The sequence below is a fragment of the Strix uralensis genome, chromosome 7 (assembly GCF_047716275.1).
Source record: "Strix uralensis isolate ZFMK-TIS-50842 chromosome 7, bStrUra1, whole genome shotgun sequence".
Taxonomy (NCBI): domain Eukaryota; kingdom Metazoa; phylum Chordata; class Aves; order Strigiformes; family Strigidae; genus Strix; species Strix uralensis.
In genome coordinates, this window is record NC_133978.1 from 29,735,597 (window position 1) to 29,752,968 (window position 17,372).

At 40.5% G+C, this 17,372-nt stretch overlaps 1 protein-coding gene across 1 annotated transcript in view; it reads left to right on the forward strand.

The window, feature by feature from the left end:
* SORCS3 (sortilin related VPS10 domain containing receptor 3) overlaps nt 1-17,372 on the forward strand; it is a 216,492-nt gene that overhangs the window by 108,469 nt on the left and 90,651 nt on the right. Inside the window, exon 6 of the mRNA XM_074875690.1 lies at nt 77-150. Coding sequence (XP_074731791.1) covers nt 77-150 — 74 coding nt within the window. The remainder of the gene's footprint in view (nt 1-76; nt 151-17,372) is intronic.

Below are 17,372 nucleotides of genomic sequence, written 5' to 3' on the forward strand. Positions count from 1 at the left end.
TTTAATTTTAATACTTCATTTAGCAGCAGTCCTTATTCTTCTTCCTCAAAGTTTATACTTCCTCTCTGTCTTTCAGCTGTACAGCTCCATGGATTTTGGAAGAAAATGGCAGCTCATGCAGGAGCGGGTCACTCCAAACAGGTTTTACTGGTGAGTTGTGCCCTCAGACCTTGCTTGCTTTGGGCAGGTCATGGCGGGGAGAAGGGCATCTAACTTGAAGGGATTGATTGCTTTACCTGAACATTAAGTATACGTTTGGTTTTGGTCATCATCAATGTTATATACTTAGGCCATAGCACAGATCTTGCAGTGCTATAGTCTCCTGCTATAGTCTCCATGTTTCTGTCTCCTTTTTGTCTGATAACAGCCATGTCTTGTACAGACAAGTACAAGTCTTTTGATAATTGCAAAACTTCTACTTCTTTGTTATATACCTACTTACCACAGAGAAACTGCCCAGTGCTTCAGTGACAAAGTTATGATCATTAGACCTCCTATTTTTCAACCCTTCTGAGAGCTACTTTAGACTACAACATAGTCTTTGTGCAGAGCCAGCCACTCTGACCAGTATCCTTATGCAACTACTGGGAGAAAGGATGATTCAGACTCTGCTTTGAATCACTGTGAGGAGCCAGTTTCTTTCTACTGACTGGTGAGAGCCCAGGATTTGCAAACAGTTTGCTAAAAATCTGCTTTGTGACTATCTTCCCTGCTATTTCCCAAGCGTCAGCCTCCAAAATTGGGAGAGTGTCTTAAAAGCAGATGATTAAACAAATTTAGTTCCTGTCTCCAGGCTCCTCCATTTCATATGCCACTTTTCCAAACTTCTTTCCACCATGTGAAGTCCCAAGAATTTACTTCAGAGAGAAAGAGAAAACCCAGCAATATTCTTCTGTTGTTGAATCTACAATAAGGGGCTTGAATCAGATTCTCAACACTGTACTGATGACATGCCAGATGATGGTATGTGTGTCAAGGTATGTGTGTGAATGTGTGGAAGTGCTGATTTACAGGATCTGTGAATAGTTAAGTGCCTGGTCCTTAATGCCAAAAAAGATTGTAATATTAAGGAACCAGAGACTCTTATTTTGAATGGTTAAAAATAAAAAGGACTTGACTGACTTAAGAATTGACTCCCAATTGCAAAACATGATGTATATATTTTAAATTCCCATAGAAATTCTTGTGCATCATTAAAAGTACATGGAATCCAGGCCCCAAACATTGATAGATTGGATTTGCAGTATTTCCATACCTTGCAGTGGAGATAGACACGTCATGGGATTTTCAAATTGTCTAGGTTCTTCTGCAGATGTCACTAAACAGTTCTAGACTTCCACATTTATAACATGGCTTTTTGGCACCAAGGCTTGAAATTTCCCTTAGAGTGCCTGTGGTTTTTGGACAGTGTAAGAAGGTTTTTGAATATCGAGGAAAGGAAGTTGCAAGGCTCCTATGTCACATAGACCTTCAAAATGTATTGAAGATCTAGAACCTTGTCTGTCCATGTTACTGTTTCACATTTCCATAGTGAAGTAAAGGTGGTTATGTTCTCCTGGTTCTGGTGGCAGGTGGTTAATTGACCTAACTATCCAAAATCTTTTGATTTCACTTTTCATGCTAGGAGCACATGACAAAGATGAGTGTAGATCCTCTCCAGGCATATCGTTCTGTGGAGTAGAATAGCTGGTCCTATGGGATTAAGTGTACCCTACCCTTCAAATAGCACAGATGAGCTTAGGGGAGAGGCTTTCTTGGAGGATAAAGTACAAGGGCTGAATTGACTTGGGAACAAAGCAGAATCTCTTTTTAAAGGAGAGTCTGTGTTGTAGTTTATTTTCTACTTTCATATAATAATGGTTAATGAAACTTGCCTGTTTGTCCATTTGACACCCAAACCTCTTTTCCACAATCTACCTCATTTTTCATACAGTCTTTTGGCTGCAAAGTTTAAATGCTGTTTTCTAACACTGCATTATATAATGCCTTTGTTTCAAGTGTCTCTTCCTCTTAGAAAATGTATGTCTTCTATAGTTAAAACCTGTATGGAATGGACCTAGAAATCTTTATTCCACTCAGAAACAGTAGAATCCCATTGACAATGAACTTTCCAAGAGAGTGAATTAGTTTTTTCCCAGAGTGAGAGAGATTTGAACAAATTTGTAGTGCAAGGGTCAGAGGTGCTGGAATTTTAGAACGTAATAACTCCCCTTAGCTGTCTGATTTCTTTCTTTTTTTCCTTTCTTTCTTTTTAAAGCTGCAAACCGTGATGGCTTATAAGGTCTGACGTGTAAGATGTGTACAGAAAGAAATGCAAAGAGAACACTTTAGCCTTGGAAATTCAGTGATTTCTTTTTATTAGGCTGTGAAAGAGGGAGAAAGTGGGTATAGCTATAAGTTTCAGAGGGACATGAGCCACTACTCTGTGGAATTCATTAGCCTATCAAATACTAAATTATAGAACCTCTTAATTAAAACTTGAAGGAAAGGTGAAATAATGATAGGGAGATGCCAAAATCAGAGATAAGATGCTCGTTAGTGTTGCGCTGAATTGTTTATTAGTTAGGGGCTCTGGTAAGCATCCTTCATCAAATGGGACAATCTTCATCTGATTTGAATGGAGCTGGCTTTATCTGGGGCAGCCTTTGTTGAATGTTTTTGCCTTCGAAGCATGACTTTCATCTCTCAGGCTGCCGTGAATGGGCTTGTGAAGACTATAATCTTCATCTGGTTCATGGGATCAGTCAGCCTGACAGGGAGAGGTCTTATTTTTCTCTCTGAGACCTTTCCAAATAATTATACCTTCCCTGAGAGAGCTCAGATGTAGAGAGTTTAAGACCAGGAGAAAATTATGACTGCATCAGAACTCGTGACGTTGGGATGGGAATTTTCACTAGCAGAGTAAGAAAGACCTCTCTCTTAGTCATGGACACACAAGTCAGTCTGTGCATTTTGCTGGAGCTCCAGCATGCAGCATCTGTGATGGCTCCCCACTGGTCAAAAACAAAGTCCCAAGCTCCAATCCTGATTTTTGGCTTTGTGTCCTGGCTCTTGCCTTCAACAACTTTCCTTAGTCCCAAACGTTGGTACTAATCACTGATTTGTAGTTTTGTGTTCTCATCCCATATGGATGTCACATGTCCTGCAGTTATGGGACATCTCTCATCAGTTCCTGCAGCCAGCTCAAAGTTTGTGCATGAGCTGAGATTCACCTCTGGGCCACGCATAGTTATAAAAACTAGGATTCGAGATCTTTACTTCTGTAGTAGTGATTCACTTGTTAGATACACCCACTGATGGCAGTGGCAGAGCTTGAACAGAATGTGTTACTTGATGTGAGTACAGGCATCCAAATTTGGCTCCCACGTGCCTTGGCCTCAGAGATTTTAATAACTTAGGATCCTGTAAGGCTGGAAATAGGAGCTTACGCTAATGTGATACAGAAATTCCCAGATCACTCATCACTCTGAAATTACTCAAGATAACTGGAACCAGCATGGGTGCAAAGTTTGTTAAAGACCTACTCAGTGTTCTTTTCTTTTAAAACACATTTCCGCAGCTCCCTTTGGGCCCTGTTTATTTTTTCTCACTGTAGCTTAGACACCTGTGCTGTCATGTGGAGGGATATAAAAAAGACAGTCCATATTTTGTACTGTAGAAATGTTGGGGAAGTTTCCTTGTCTATAAAACACATGGTGTGTACTGTGCTGATTAAATACTGTCTCTGTTCAGATGAGAACTCAAAGGACTTGAATTGTCCTGAAGTTGCTTTACTGCCTGTCTTTTCCTGTGTTGGGACAACAGGACTAAGCAGGTTGGCAGGGCAGTTTGGTTAGCAGAGCAATCACCAAGCCTTGTTCAGCACTTTGCTGGACCACAACTTTTCCATGTTATCTTGGGTGACTCAAGCTGGCTTTGCCTTGTTACCCCTAGATAAGATTAGGATAGAAGAACATTTCTTTTCCTTGTTGGGTGTGGTGGGTGAAGTACTCAAATATTGTGATACCAGGTTCTACAGCAGTGGATTAAGAGCACTGAAGGTCTCTAGAGAGTTAAAAGATACTTTAGTGGCATATGAAGTCCTTTTATAATTTTATGGTTTAATTCTTTAAAATGTGGAGTTCTACAAGGTGACCTACATTTTCTGGCTAATCAGCTAAATGACTGTGAATATCATCCCCTGTCCATCTGTCTTTGGAGACCCTGCCTATGTTTCCTGAGCAGACACAGGGATTGCCATTCTGTGCAGAGGACAGAGCTATATTCCTTGGGACACCCACCCCCTTTCTTAGGGTCTCCCCAGGCAGCTCTTTGCTGGAGGACTCATTCATGCTTCTTGCCTCCCATCATCACTGGGATACATGAAGTGGTGAATGTGGGACCATTTTTTTTTTTTTTTTTTGTCTGGTATATCTAGACATTTACCCTTCTTTCTCTAAGTTTTTTAAACATGCTCTCTGGAACATTGATTCTGTCAAAGCCTGGGAGTGGGAAAGTGGGGAAAACACATTTGTGTGGAAGAGGGAGAAATCTGCACAGCATTTCTGATGGCTACCAGGATATTTGGAGCACTGAACTCAGTGCCCAGGATGAACCTAGTCAGTAAAAGACATTGAAATACACGCTAATGTTGAAAGCTGGGCAGAAAACACCAACAAGGCGGGGGGGGGGAGAGACAGTAATAGTAGGAAAATAGGACATACACTAGCCTAGCTTCAAGGAGCAGTGTTTGTATCCACAAATAGGAAAAATGTGGTGTAACAAGCAGTTCTTGAATACACTGCCGATTTCCTCACTTAGTCTATCCAGAATTTTATCTTTTTCTCTTTCTGTGATAACCGATCAGATTTCTGGTTGTTTTGGTATCCATGAATGCCAGCCACAATTGTTTTGAACTCCAGGGATTAAAAATTGGGAGAATGGAACAGGCCATACTTTCACTGGGAGAAGGGAAAAGACTGTACATTCATTTAGGCTGTGCTTTGTAGTTATGGGTTTCTGTCACAGTTGTTTGAGGCATGAGCCAGCAAATTTTGTCTCTTGAGAGTAAGGTTTTCAGTCCTTTTTGTCATGATTTTGGATGGGAACAGTGATAAAATTTAGCCAGTGTATTTCTATTTATTTGCAGCTTGAATTTCATGAAGGCTGTAGTGGAGGCTTGTTTAGATATCTGAGAGTAATGTAGCAGAAGATAAGGGATTTACCTCAATGTTTCTAAAGGTTATGATCTGGGTTTGGATCTGCAGTTGGGCAGAGGTCTGTGTCTGTTTTTATTTCCTCATCTCTGTGACAGCACTGATATTTCCTAATCCCAGTGCCAATTTGAGTCAACACAGACTGTTTCAGCAGCAGTTCCAGAAGTGACCTTTGAATACAGCTAAGGTTACCTTTACTTTTGACTAGTTTGCCAGCAATGAAATGGTTAGTCAAATATGTGCCTGTCTCTCTTGTAAATCCCACTAATCATTAACTACCAGATGGTGTCATTGCATAGTGCTGGGGAAACATCGCCTGATTTTTTACAGCCAAGTTTAGTGTTAAGAAAACAGAGTCTTGTAAATGTCAAATTGACTATTAAGTAATTCTGCATTAGAGTTTTTCAGAATTAAAACCATACCGTATATGGAGCTGTGGATAAAAGCAGTAATTTCAGTTTGTCAGCCATGGATAACACCACCTATAGCATCATTGAGGCTATTCATGTAGATCATGCATGAAGAACTGAACAGGGACTATTACTGGAGGCTCCCGTGGGCTACTGGCTCATTAACCTGTGTTAAGGGACTTGCATCTCATGCCCTGTGGGTGAGAACACCTGGGAAAGGTTTTTCTCCCAGAGGGTAATGCTAACATAAATCTGGAATGCATTACTCAAGCCACTGTGATCATGAACTGTACTAGGATGAGGACAAAATTTTCAAACTCTAGCCTCCAGCTCTGTAGTAAGAGTTCAGGAGAGATGCGACCTTCTTGGCACATATTGAAAGATTTCCTTGCAAGGTCACATTAGTTAAAGATCAAAACACCATGGTAATAAGAAGACCAATTTTATTTTCCTTTTCACTAAAAGATGGGCAAGTTGGGGAACTGTGAGGATAGGGATTTTATTGTTATTTTGTGTGCCTACAGTTAATGCAGTTGACACTGTAGATATTTAATGTTTCCAAACATTAGGTCGTAGTTGACCAGCTTGTTATTACACAGTAACTCAGTGGCAGAGTTAGAAGTGGAACCTGGATATATAGAGTCAGATACTTTTTATTGGCTGTATTAGTGTTTATTTTTGTTGAAAAAGTTTCAAGTCAATAAAGATACTGTAGAATTCATGTTAACATTATCAAAATGTTTCTCTCAAAAACCATAAAGTAACATCCTGAAATGTTTGACATTTTTTGACGTTTTCTAAAGTGATTTTAAAATTTGAGTAAAAAATTTTACAATATATGAGCTTTTGAAATTAAAGTAGGGAAGGAGCACAGTCTGAAACAAAGTGTCTGGATAAAGCCAACATAGAGGAATCCCGACTCTTATTCCCATCTTGATCTTTTGAGATGCACAGCAGATATTGGTCCCTAATATCCAAGTGAGATGTTCAGTATGCTTATAATGTACTTCATAACTGTGATCAGTAGCTTACATGAGTGATCAACAAAGTTTGAGAAACCTTTGTAAGTTTTATATTTTGCTTTTGTCCATGAGCATGTTTTTTCCTAAACTTAATTGTATCCTGTTTTTCAACTACAGATTGCTAAGTGTTCTTTCAGGGACATTGTGATACATTTCATGGATATCTAAGAGTGTAAAATCCTAAATGATCCTAAGAACAGGAAAATCCTTCACTTTCTGTCTCTGGGAAACCCTGCAGGACTGTTTATAGAGGTTGCATAGACCCCACCTGTTCTGTTTGTGCCCACAGTTAGTGTAATGTTCAGACTACCATTCCCATTTCAGAGCACAGTCCATGTTTTTTTAAATTAATTTGAGAGATACACAAATAGTTGGATCTGGGAAAGCATCTTTGTAGAAGGTGGGAAAAAAACCCTAGTACAATACTGGAGGAATATTACAGCATATTTGCTAGTTTAATTGTGACTAAAAACAACGACATTTGGGTTTCTGCTGTATATTTACACTTTATGCTGACTAATGACTTCATCTTACAAAGGAAATTTGACACAACCAGTCTCTTCTACTGTGAATGTAAGGTCCAAATAGTAGTTGATGCATTGGAAGAACTCCTAAAGGCTATTCGTTGCCTGACTTTGCTGTTGTGTGATGCTCTTCTCCTTACGGTCTGCTTTCCTAGGAAAATAAGTGTGACTTTTTTACAAAGTCCTGTGGATGCCATGCTGTGAGGCTCCCCGGGCTCAAAGCTCTTTTAACAAGAAAAAACCAAAAACATACTGGCTACAAGGATTGTGTGTGATCACGAAGGGAAATATTTTAAAATTCTTTAAATTCTCCTTTAAAACAGATGAACTACGTAATAAATGAACCACAAGAAAAGAGCCTCATGACAGCAAAATCAATACATATACCACCTCCAAAATTTTGACTGCTATCACAGCCAAAATGAGTTCCTTCAATGGCTGGTGTATACCCTCTGTAAGGGTAATTTCGGAATAAGTCACCTTTGGGGAACTTTTCTTTCTAACCTCCTTTTGCTTGAGAAACACAGCATATCTTGCAGAACGGAGGATTATCCCTTCTCCACTAATGTAACTGTGGATGTCCTTACAGAAATACTATCTGGCTTTTAGAATTTGTGATTTGTTGTGATTTTAGTACGATTTGTGATGTTAGCCATATTTATGACTTTAATGTACTGTGGTTGGCAGTGATTATTTTTTTTAAGACTGGAAAAGTAAGAGCTGAAATACTTCTGTTCATTGGTTTTAAATTTAATGGTTACTACTAAATGTCACATATTGTACTGCAGTTAGGGCTTTCAGCCACCAAAAAGCCTTTTGCTTTGGTCTGTCATCTGTCAAGTTTCTTTATGTCCCTTTATGTCTTCTCTTATTTTCCCCATTACTTTGTAATCCCCCCCCACTCTCTTGTGACTAAGTGTCTGAGACTAGTAAGAAAGATCTAAGGACGAATTTGTTGAATATTTCTCCCAGTTAAGTTTGATCCCTGGACTGGATCCCAATGCCATGTCTGTCTGGACACTGCATGGTGGAAGGATCTGTTTCCTTCTCATGCAACAGGGTACCAGAAAAGGTGTCCAGGCTTCACCGCAGTGTTTCACAGGTCACTGCTGGAGGCTTAAATGCTGTACGGCAGACTCATGCAGCCTGACTGGGCTGTCTCTCCCTGATGCACGTGAACTCAAACACAAATTAATTTCAGCCTGTCAGTAACAGTCCCAGAGTAATTCTTTGTGATACTTTGTAGAAAGCAGTGATGAAAGCCAGCCCTCTAATTAATATATTGAATAATGCATCTCTCTGAGGCATATGGGGATCTCCCATACTGTCATAGCTTGGCAAAGCTAATCAAAAGCTAGGCTGCCGGGCTGACAGTAGTATTGTATTTTGCACTCTCTGGCTAGCAAGAAATATTGCCCCATTCTTCTTGTGTGGGTTTTGTCTTAGGTTTTGGCCTTTGTTCTATACCACTCTAATCTCTCTGTTTCTGGGCAAATAGGTGAATTTTCAGTGTGGGAGAGAACCCCTCTTCCTTTCAGATGACTGGAAAAGAAACATTTGGGAGTTGTTTTAAAAATCACCACTGTTCTGAGAACTTTAGGATGTTTTCACATACTCTGATTATGGACATAATTTTCCAGCCATTTTGAAAACAGTGGCAGAACACCTGCTGGCATCAGGGAGTGAGCATCTTTCCTGGACCCAGCCTCCCCTCTGCCCCAGACCTCATCTCAGATGGCCCACTTGGATTTGAAGAGGTGTACTTTTATGGGGGTTCTTGCAGTGCGCTCTTCTTTACAGCAGCTGGGGCTGGAAGCATTCTTGCCTTGGAGAAAGTTACAATCTAATGGAGAATTTATCCTCAGTAAAGTACATCAATACTATCAGGGACCATTTTTGCTTGAAACTAGATTTTCAGTCATACCTCAAAGCTCTTCAGGTAGATTTTCTCAGTAAGAATCAGGAAGGACCCAGGTAAATTTTGGTTCATTTCTCTGAACTGACTTTAGCCTCTGAACCTTTGGAAGTTTGCCTGCCATTAAGTTGAACAAAAACAGTTGTTTTATTTAACAGAAGGAGCTGAACCCATGCTGTGCAGAAAGAATAGTCTTATCATGGCAAAACAGACAAGATGTTTCTGCATTCATTTAAACATGAGCCATTTGTGTCGCTCAATAACATCCATTAAAGATAAGGAGGTCCCTCTTTATGCCTTCTGCCTGTTGGAAATTAACAAACTCTCTTAAAACGACAATTCATCAGCAGTTATATGAGGCAGAATTCATTCTCGGCAAGAGAAGAAATTGAAACTCCCATCCTTTCGTTCCCTGGCATTCCCCTGAGCCTCCTCTGTAGAATGAGATGAGTTTAATTCTGCTATTGTTAAGCATAGTGAGCACGAAGCTACATCAGAACGTAAGAGCGGGAAGGAGTATCTTATTAGCTGCACTACAGGTTCTTTTAAATAATGTTGATTCAGTAACTTGTCTCTTGCTGATCATATACAGAACAAGGATGAGAACCCAGTGAGCGAGGCTGTTTCACTTGCATATTTGTAGTGAGCTAATTGGAATAGGAGATAGAGGTGGTTATCATAGCTCTGTAATTATCTCACAGATAATTGTCCTCCATTGGGCAGAAGGCAATAAAAATGGGATGTAGACACATTTCCTTGTTTAGTGAAATATCAGAAGTTCTGCAGCTGAGTTTGAGAAACATACTGACCTATGACTGCCAGCAAGGACTGAGGAAATAATAAATAATGCCTGTAGACTTCAGAGCTGATTTCAGTAGATCTGGGTTTTCTCCCATAGGAGAAAGTCTGCTTTTTCATTGGAAAAAAAAAAAAGAAAAACAAACCAAAAACCCTGGTGGGTTTTTGGCCAAAGGGTACAGAAAGATTCTTAGGTTTTGCTCACAGTATTTTTGGTTTTCAGGTTTTGATTGAAAATCTTTGAGGGAATGAAACATGTTCTATTATAATATTGATTTTAGGGGCAATCTGTAATAGTGACTCCCTAAAGCCATTTCTGGTTCTGCTGTAGTTTCTCCAGAATTCTTTCTTTTCTTTCTACAAATCATTAGATTTGAACAGTGTGTGTTACTTTTCATTTGGCCTTGTACTTTTCTTTCCTTTTATTGCTCATCTATAACAACAGATTAAGAATCCAACAAAGAGAAGCTCTTGATTTACCTACAGCTTTTCCATACATCTTTACTTCTTGATATGAGGGTAGCACAAACTCCATCGCAGCATTCTGCCCTGAGTATTCTTACTTGAAAAAGGTAATGCTTTGGTGATGGGGAAGCTTTGGGACTCTGCCATTGTGAAGAGCTGGGAGTGCATCTAGTGCTCAGCCCCCTGGGCAGCCTTGTCTCTTTACTATTTGTGCATCCATCTAGCTTGAAGCAAAGGAACCCATAAAAACTCCATGTTTTCTCTGGTCTCTACTGCTACAGTGTCACTCTTCCACTGATGGAGAGACCTGCAAGTGGCGGTGGCCGTTTTATTCAACTGCTCTCCATTCTCTCTGTGAGGATGTGTCTGTTTTGAATGCAAACTTGTCTTGTCATGAGACACATGGTGATCTGCAGACCTCCTGTCACCATTGCTTTTACCCATCATAGCCAAGCAGACTTGGTGTTACTACAGACAGAGCCTGTCTTTGCAGATCTGTCTGCTGCCAGAATCCTTTTTGTTCCCTGCTTCTTTGTCTTTTCCTCTTGTGGATGTTGGGACAAATGAGCATCTCACTCTCAGTGGCTAATTGAGTGTGATTTTTTGGGACAAGGAGACATGTTGATGCATTTATTCTAGCTGGTCCAGAACAGAGTATTTTATTCTCTCTGTCTTTCTCCTCCTCCCCTGCTTCTTCTTTCTTTCCTGGCTGATGGTGAAAAATCAAAGAATGAAATAAGCCATTTGTTCTCTTCAGGTTAGCATCTGAAATGCAGAGAAACAACTCTCACAAAAGGTTTGTGACAGTAATCTAGTTTTTCACATTGCTTTTCTCTAAAATGCATAAACTGAACCACAAATTTATTTCCAGAATATTAAATGTTATCCCACGATGATTCTTCACAATACCCTGCAACAGGGAGTGTGGAGACTCATCTTTCCTTAATTAATACTATGTACAATGCCCATAGGCCTATGGGGCTCATCAGCATATCCTTATACATTTTGCCTGTGCCAAGTTTCATACTGGCATCCACTCTTTGGACAATTTAAGTTTTATTTTTATTCATCTACTGCTGCATTCATTTATTAAATGATGTTCTCACTCTGAGGCTTTTCAGAGACACTGTATTCTGTCTAGGACTCTGTTAATAGCTGAATCACTGAGCCTTAGTGTTTCAGGCATGTCATATTTGCAGCCAAAAAATGTTAATACAAATGAGGGCAATTAAACACACAGTGTACTGAGAATCCTTATTTTGGTGTAAAGCATTTCTTGAACAGGTCATGTTTAAGATACTTTGCTAGGAGACAAACTCAGAGGAATGTTACGAGTCTTCTAAATGTTCCCTTCCAGGGAGGGAAACAGTAACTCCAGTGAAGTCCTTGGCTGCAGGACTGACGGGCTGAGCTGATGGCTTCTTTGAGCATGTACTTTGCTTTTCTAAAGTCATCAGAAGCAGGGCTGATTCATGTTTCCAGAAAAATCAAAGCAATAATCTATATCAATTCCCCATCTACATGACTTTCAAAGGAGGGTGGACAAGCACTGGGCAAACATTAATTAACTGGGCTTCATAATATAGTAGGCACTAAACTAATTTTAAACCAAATGCAGGGAAAGAGATGAAAGTCACTCAATATGTCAGTGATCAGTCTTGGAAAAGAAACAAAAATGCTGTGCTTGAGTTTCACAGATCTGCACAAAGCATAGCTGGCTAGTAAATGTCATTTCCCTGATTTATTTATTTTTTTCCAAAAAGCTGAAAAAACCCACACACTACACCACACCCACCCACCCCCTGCAAACTGTTCTATTTGCCCAAATTTTCCATTGGGAAACAAAGATTTTTGGTTAAGTAGAATGAACTATTCCTCTGGAGAGGATTCCCCCCTCCCCTCCAATATTTTGGCTTAGATTTTGGTCACCAAAATGACTTGTATACAATAATTTCTGCATTTTGGGTTTCCACTTCTATTTTTCTGGTTTTTCCTCTCCTATTCCAAAAAAAAAAGAGGGATGGTGGGTGAAGGAAAGGATGAGAAAGGAAACAAAGCTAAAAATGTGTCTTTTTTTTAGTGTTTCCAAAAATATACTTTGATTCTTTTTTCCTCAAAGGGCTTGAAATTTAGAATACTAAAAAAATTAAAAAAGAGCATCCTACAAAAAGTGTCTCTTCCTTCAGAAGGCAAAACAGAATCAAACCCTTCTGTTGGAATATGTTTCAAACTTGTCCACCATAAAGTTTGCAGACCTCTAAATCCCAGGTAGATTCCCTCTGCTCTCTAGAAATGCCTTCTTCAAAGCATCACTCTGTTGGATGCATGTGCAACAGAGAGTTGATGATATATTGTGCACTGAAGCTTTGAGATGTCTTCATGACAATAACATCTTAACTTGATGAGCTGATGTTTCATTACTTCCACCATATCCCAATGCTGGTGCTGCTAGGACTTGGGAAAAAAAAAGCTTCTTATTCAATTAGGATAAGCCCCCAGGGCTGATTTTATATAGCCCGGATAAGCTGTACCCTGATGAGTCAGGAGCAGCTTATTTAGTTTGTAAGTAAGCAGCAGGACTGTAACTGCACCTGGGAGCACACCCGCTAGGAGTGCTGGCTTGACGTAGTTGACAGATCTGCTCCCTGTGTGAGTCTCAGTCCCCATGAGAAGTTATTTCAGTCACCCTTGGGAAATTAAAATGCCACCTCCAGCACATGCCCTGCCTGTGCTGCTGGCTCTTTCGAACCTTGACAGGGCTGTGAGTAAGGCTCTTCACTCTTCTGCCCACACGCTTTTTTGAGTTTATTTCACAAAAATTTGATTATGTTTATTGGGGTTTATAGTATAGGTTGGGGAAGAAATGCCAGAGGACTGTGAAGGACTAAGACCTATTAACTGGATGAGAACTAGACACAGAATTATTTGTACTTTCTTAGCTTTTGGTATTGGCATACAGGGGAAGGAAAAAACATGAATCAACAGTAGCTTTGTTCTGTTGATAAATAGACTTTAAAGGTATTCTCAAGTTCAGTGGCATTTCTCTTCCACTGCTGTTAATTTCTGTGATATAAAGAGTTACCTTCTTTTAGGTGCTTCAAAGAGAAAAAAGAGTTTCTGTGTGCTGCAGAGCCTGCTGTCTTGTGTGGATTCCCTAGTGACTGGTGACATGGTTGAGCCTAAATGTCAGCTTTTCCCTCAAGGAGAGGATTGATTTGGACCTCTTTCCTCTTCCTGGCCTGCTGTATCCATGAAACAACAGCAATTTTGTAGTTCTGGGACTTGTAATCCACTAAGTTTACAGGTAATTTACAGCTTTAGACATTCAGCAGGTAATGTGGATGAGATGTGGGTAGACAGATGCATGTATGCACATATGGAAACACATGCAGATGCTGTGAACACTTTATGTTTTGTTTCTTTTGAGATACCAGGCAGAACACATCCTTAAAATTAATTGGGACCTTTATAAAAAGAATTGGCCTTGCTGAAAAGAAATTAGCTGAGAATAAACACTTGGCAAATTTTTGCCTTATCTTGCAAGCTAAGTCTCACAACAATTACTTCTGACGATGTCCAGAATTGTATCGTCACAGAAATTAGCACTGTAAAAGACATAGAAAGCTCCAGGGACCTGGCTAAGACACTTTCTTACAGTATCTTCCTGCCCAACTTTTTTTCCAAGTTTCATTTGAAATATGCTGTGCAAGGAGGTTTTGTCCATAACTCTTCAGAGACCTCATCACATCCTACCCCATCCAGCATCATCTCCTCCTGTTCAGCCACAGAGAATGATACTGTATTATGTGTTTAATACTTTCTCCCAACAGTTCAACACTTGTATCTGTTCTTAACTAGTTTATGGTGTGTTGTTGGCCTGGGGTGTATGCAGTTTGTGTGCACATCGGCTGTTACGTGTGCAGAGTTAATGCCTGATGGAGCCAGTTTTAGATTTAACTGCAGTAAATAACAGATGAATACACAGAATCCCCTTGACCATATGAAGATAACTTCAATTACTGATACCAAGACAAACATGATGCCATATCAGATGGAGAAGATAGCCTGTTGGCTGTTGGCCCATGTTGGAAAGGCGTGTATAATTCAGCAGTGGTGCTATGTGAAAAGATCCAGATCAGTTGAGCAGGAATTGCATGGATCAGTTTGTGCTTCCATCTGCCCATATAGACATGGCCCTTTTGTTGCTTGGATGAGTTAGTCCCATGCGTTCCTTCCCTGGCACTACACAGAAGTGTACACTTTTGGGGCAGAATACAATTAAAATTGCAGCAGACTAATTGGCAACAACCACTAATTTGACTGCAGTTGCCTGCAGGAAGAGGATGTGTTTTTCCCCCTTTACATATTATTGCAGTGCCTTGTTCCTTCCCATTTCTGGCCCTCATCTACTGCACAACATCCTACTAAGTAGTGTCCATCTGTTTCCTCCATCTCTTTACATGAGCAGTGACAACTGCCTTCAGTCTGACGTCCCAACCTGCAAAAATGAGTTTCCAAGTCAGCATCTTGGGAAAGTCTCAATCCATGGTAAATGTTTTGATTTTGTTTTCAAAGCCAGAGCTGGTGAATGCCATCTTGACTGGTCAGAAACCAGACACACCCCTGGCAAAAAGCTCAATCCAGCAGATTCCAGACCAAGTTCGAAAGGCTGATCCCTGTGACCTGTTTTTTTTTACTTTGTTGTAAATCCTTAACACAAATGTCCAGTGATACCCACTCCCACCTCCCAAGCTAATGGGTCCAGCAGAACGGAGGAATAGAGTAAGAGATGCTCTCTATCGATGGTTTAGGGAGCAGGGATCAACAGCAGGCAGTCTGAATTGCTCAGCATTTTTGATCTAAGATGCTAGAGAAGCTAAATCTCAATGCTGCCCTTCATCATTAAATGCCTGATGTCTGGAAAACGAGTAGAAAAAAATGCAAAAATGATTTATTCCATGAAAAGGCAGTAGAGTTGTTAGAAACACCGAGCTGAGGTGGGCAGTAAGCAGGTAACACAGAGAGTCTGTGTATTTCTTTTTTCCTTTCTTTGCATATGCTAGCATTTTTCATTTTGAACTATATAGTGTCTTATATGGAAACATTTCAAGAATAGCTACTTACAGTGCAGCATAATGTGTTTTCCTTGCTTGCTTTCCCTCCCAGTCAGAGATGGAGTATTAGCAGAGCGGCCTAGTATATGTGCATCCATGCACAATGCTCTTCCCTCAAGATAGAGATAAGGATCTTGCCAGGATCCTATCCATCCTTCAGCTTTCAAGAACACACAATCCTCTGCTGAAAAAAGGAAGAAAAAATCTTGTGAAAAACAAGAGCTACCATAAGAACAAAAAAAGGAAAGCAGCAGCAGAAGATAGAGGAAAAAGTAACTATTTCTTCCCTCCTAATGGGATTCATTGGCCAATGATCCTGCACCAGCTGCAGTACTGGCTGCAGGCTGCATGTTTCAAAAAGTGCCTTTGCAGCAGTCGGGGAATGTGGCAGCAGGAAAAAAAATTACCTTTCCTGACACTTATGCCTGCATCCTCCCAGCATTTCCTCATCTGAGTACTAATAAATGAATAGGGATGGTGGAGGATGTTGATTTAGCGTGGTTTCTCGCAGTAAGAACGGCCTTTTTTCCTTGCCATGGCCGTCCAAGGCAGCAGGACACACGGCTACATTTTGTGGACCTTGGTTTAGTTTTTGCTGTCTGGAGTTTGTGCCCATACAAAACATGGAGCTGAGCTGTCCATGGAGCCTGAGGTGTGACCATGTGTCAGGAAAACTGTTTTCAAGCTGAGTTTAAGCTTCTGGGTGTTGTTAAATACTCTTGTCTTTTTAAGCCTCTGACATAGAGCTGATTGTCAGCCAGAGAGCCATGAAGCCCCTTCCCAGCCATCCCACTCTGTGGGTTCCACTTGGTTGTAGACAACACGCAAGGGAAATGGTAAGTCAGGGGATGCTGATACCTCTCCTTATCATACTTCAGTAGCTCAAATAGTTTTGAGCAGTCTATCCTCCAAATCTTCTTCAGAGAGATAATGTATGAGAAAATATAAGGCTGTGAAGGTGTCTCTTTTTTTTTTTTTTTGTTGCTGCTCTTGTATTGCCAGACTTGAGAGGTTATTGTAGTGAGTTCTCAAGACCAGAGAAACTACTTCCTGGGATAAAGGAATAGCTTTACAGTCTGTATGTGCATTTTTGCATCTGTTCTCCAGGACCTGCATTCATGTCTTGCTCTTTCCACTGCCTGACTTTTTTGCATTCTTCGTGTAAAGCTTCTCTAGGCAAATGATGAGAGACCATTTACTGAAAATACCCATATTCAGGAGTCAGAGCACTGCAAAGCAAAGCTGTGTTCTTTGTCAGTGGGAACAGACATGAGGTGAGGCATGAAGAAACAGCATTGATTGGGGATTTGTTTTGCAATCAGACTCTTTGATATAAGAGAGCAACTTGGTTTGGGAGAAGGAAGGATGGCCGATACATTACTTTACAGGCTTGTTATCTGCCTGCAGATAACAGGAGCTTGTCTTGGGTTACAGGAGATTGCTTTGTAAGCTTTTCCACTTGAAGTATGGTATCGACAAGCAGAGGAGCACTAGGGGGGTGCTGTATGCTGGTCCTTTTTCATTGTCATTGTTTTTTTGAAAAGAACCATCAGGCTTGTCAAAACTAATTAAGGAAACAAGTAGGTGGCACTGGGAAGGAACTTCAAGCTAGAATGACATGTTTCATGAGACTCCTGTCATCCCCTGGTGCTCACTTAATAGGCATTATGAGTAGATCCACAGAGCTTGTGTATGCAAATACACAATGTTAATGAGTATTTCGGATTTTGCTTGGAAGTACTTAGGTTCTTCTAATTACAGTCCCTTTTAAAATGAATAGTGTTGTGGCAGAGTGATGTTTCTTATTACCTGGGCCAGGAGTAGGTTTGCCCCATTGCTGTGGGGGGAGGCACAATGCCCCCGCCATAAGGAGGGGAGGGACCCAGGAGGTGTTGTGGGAAGCAGGTGAGGCAGCCTGGCACTGTGGTG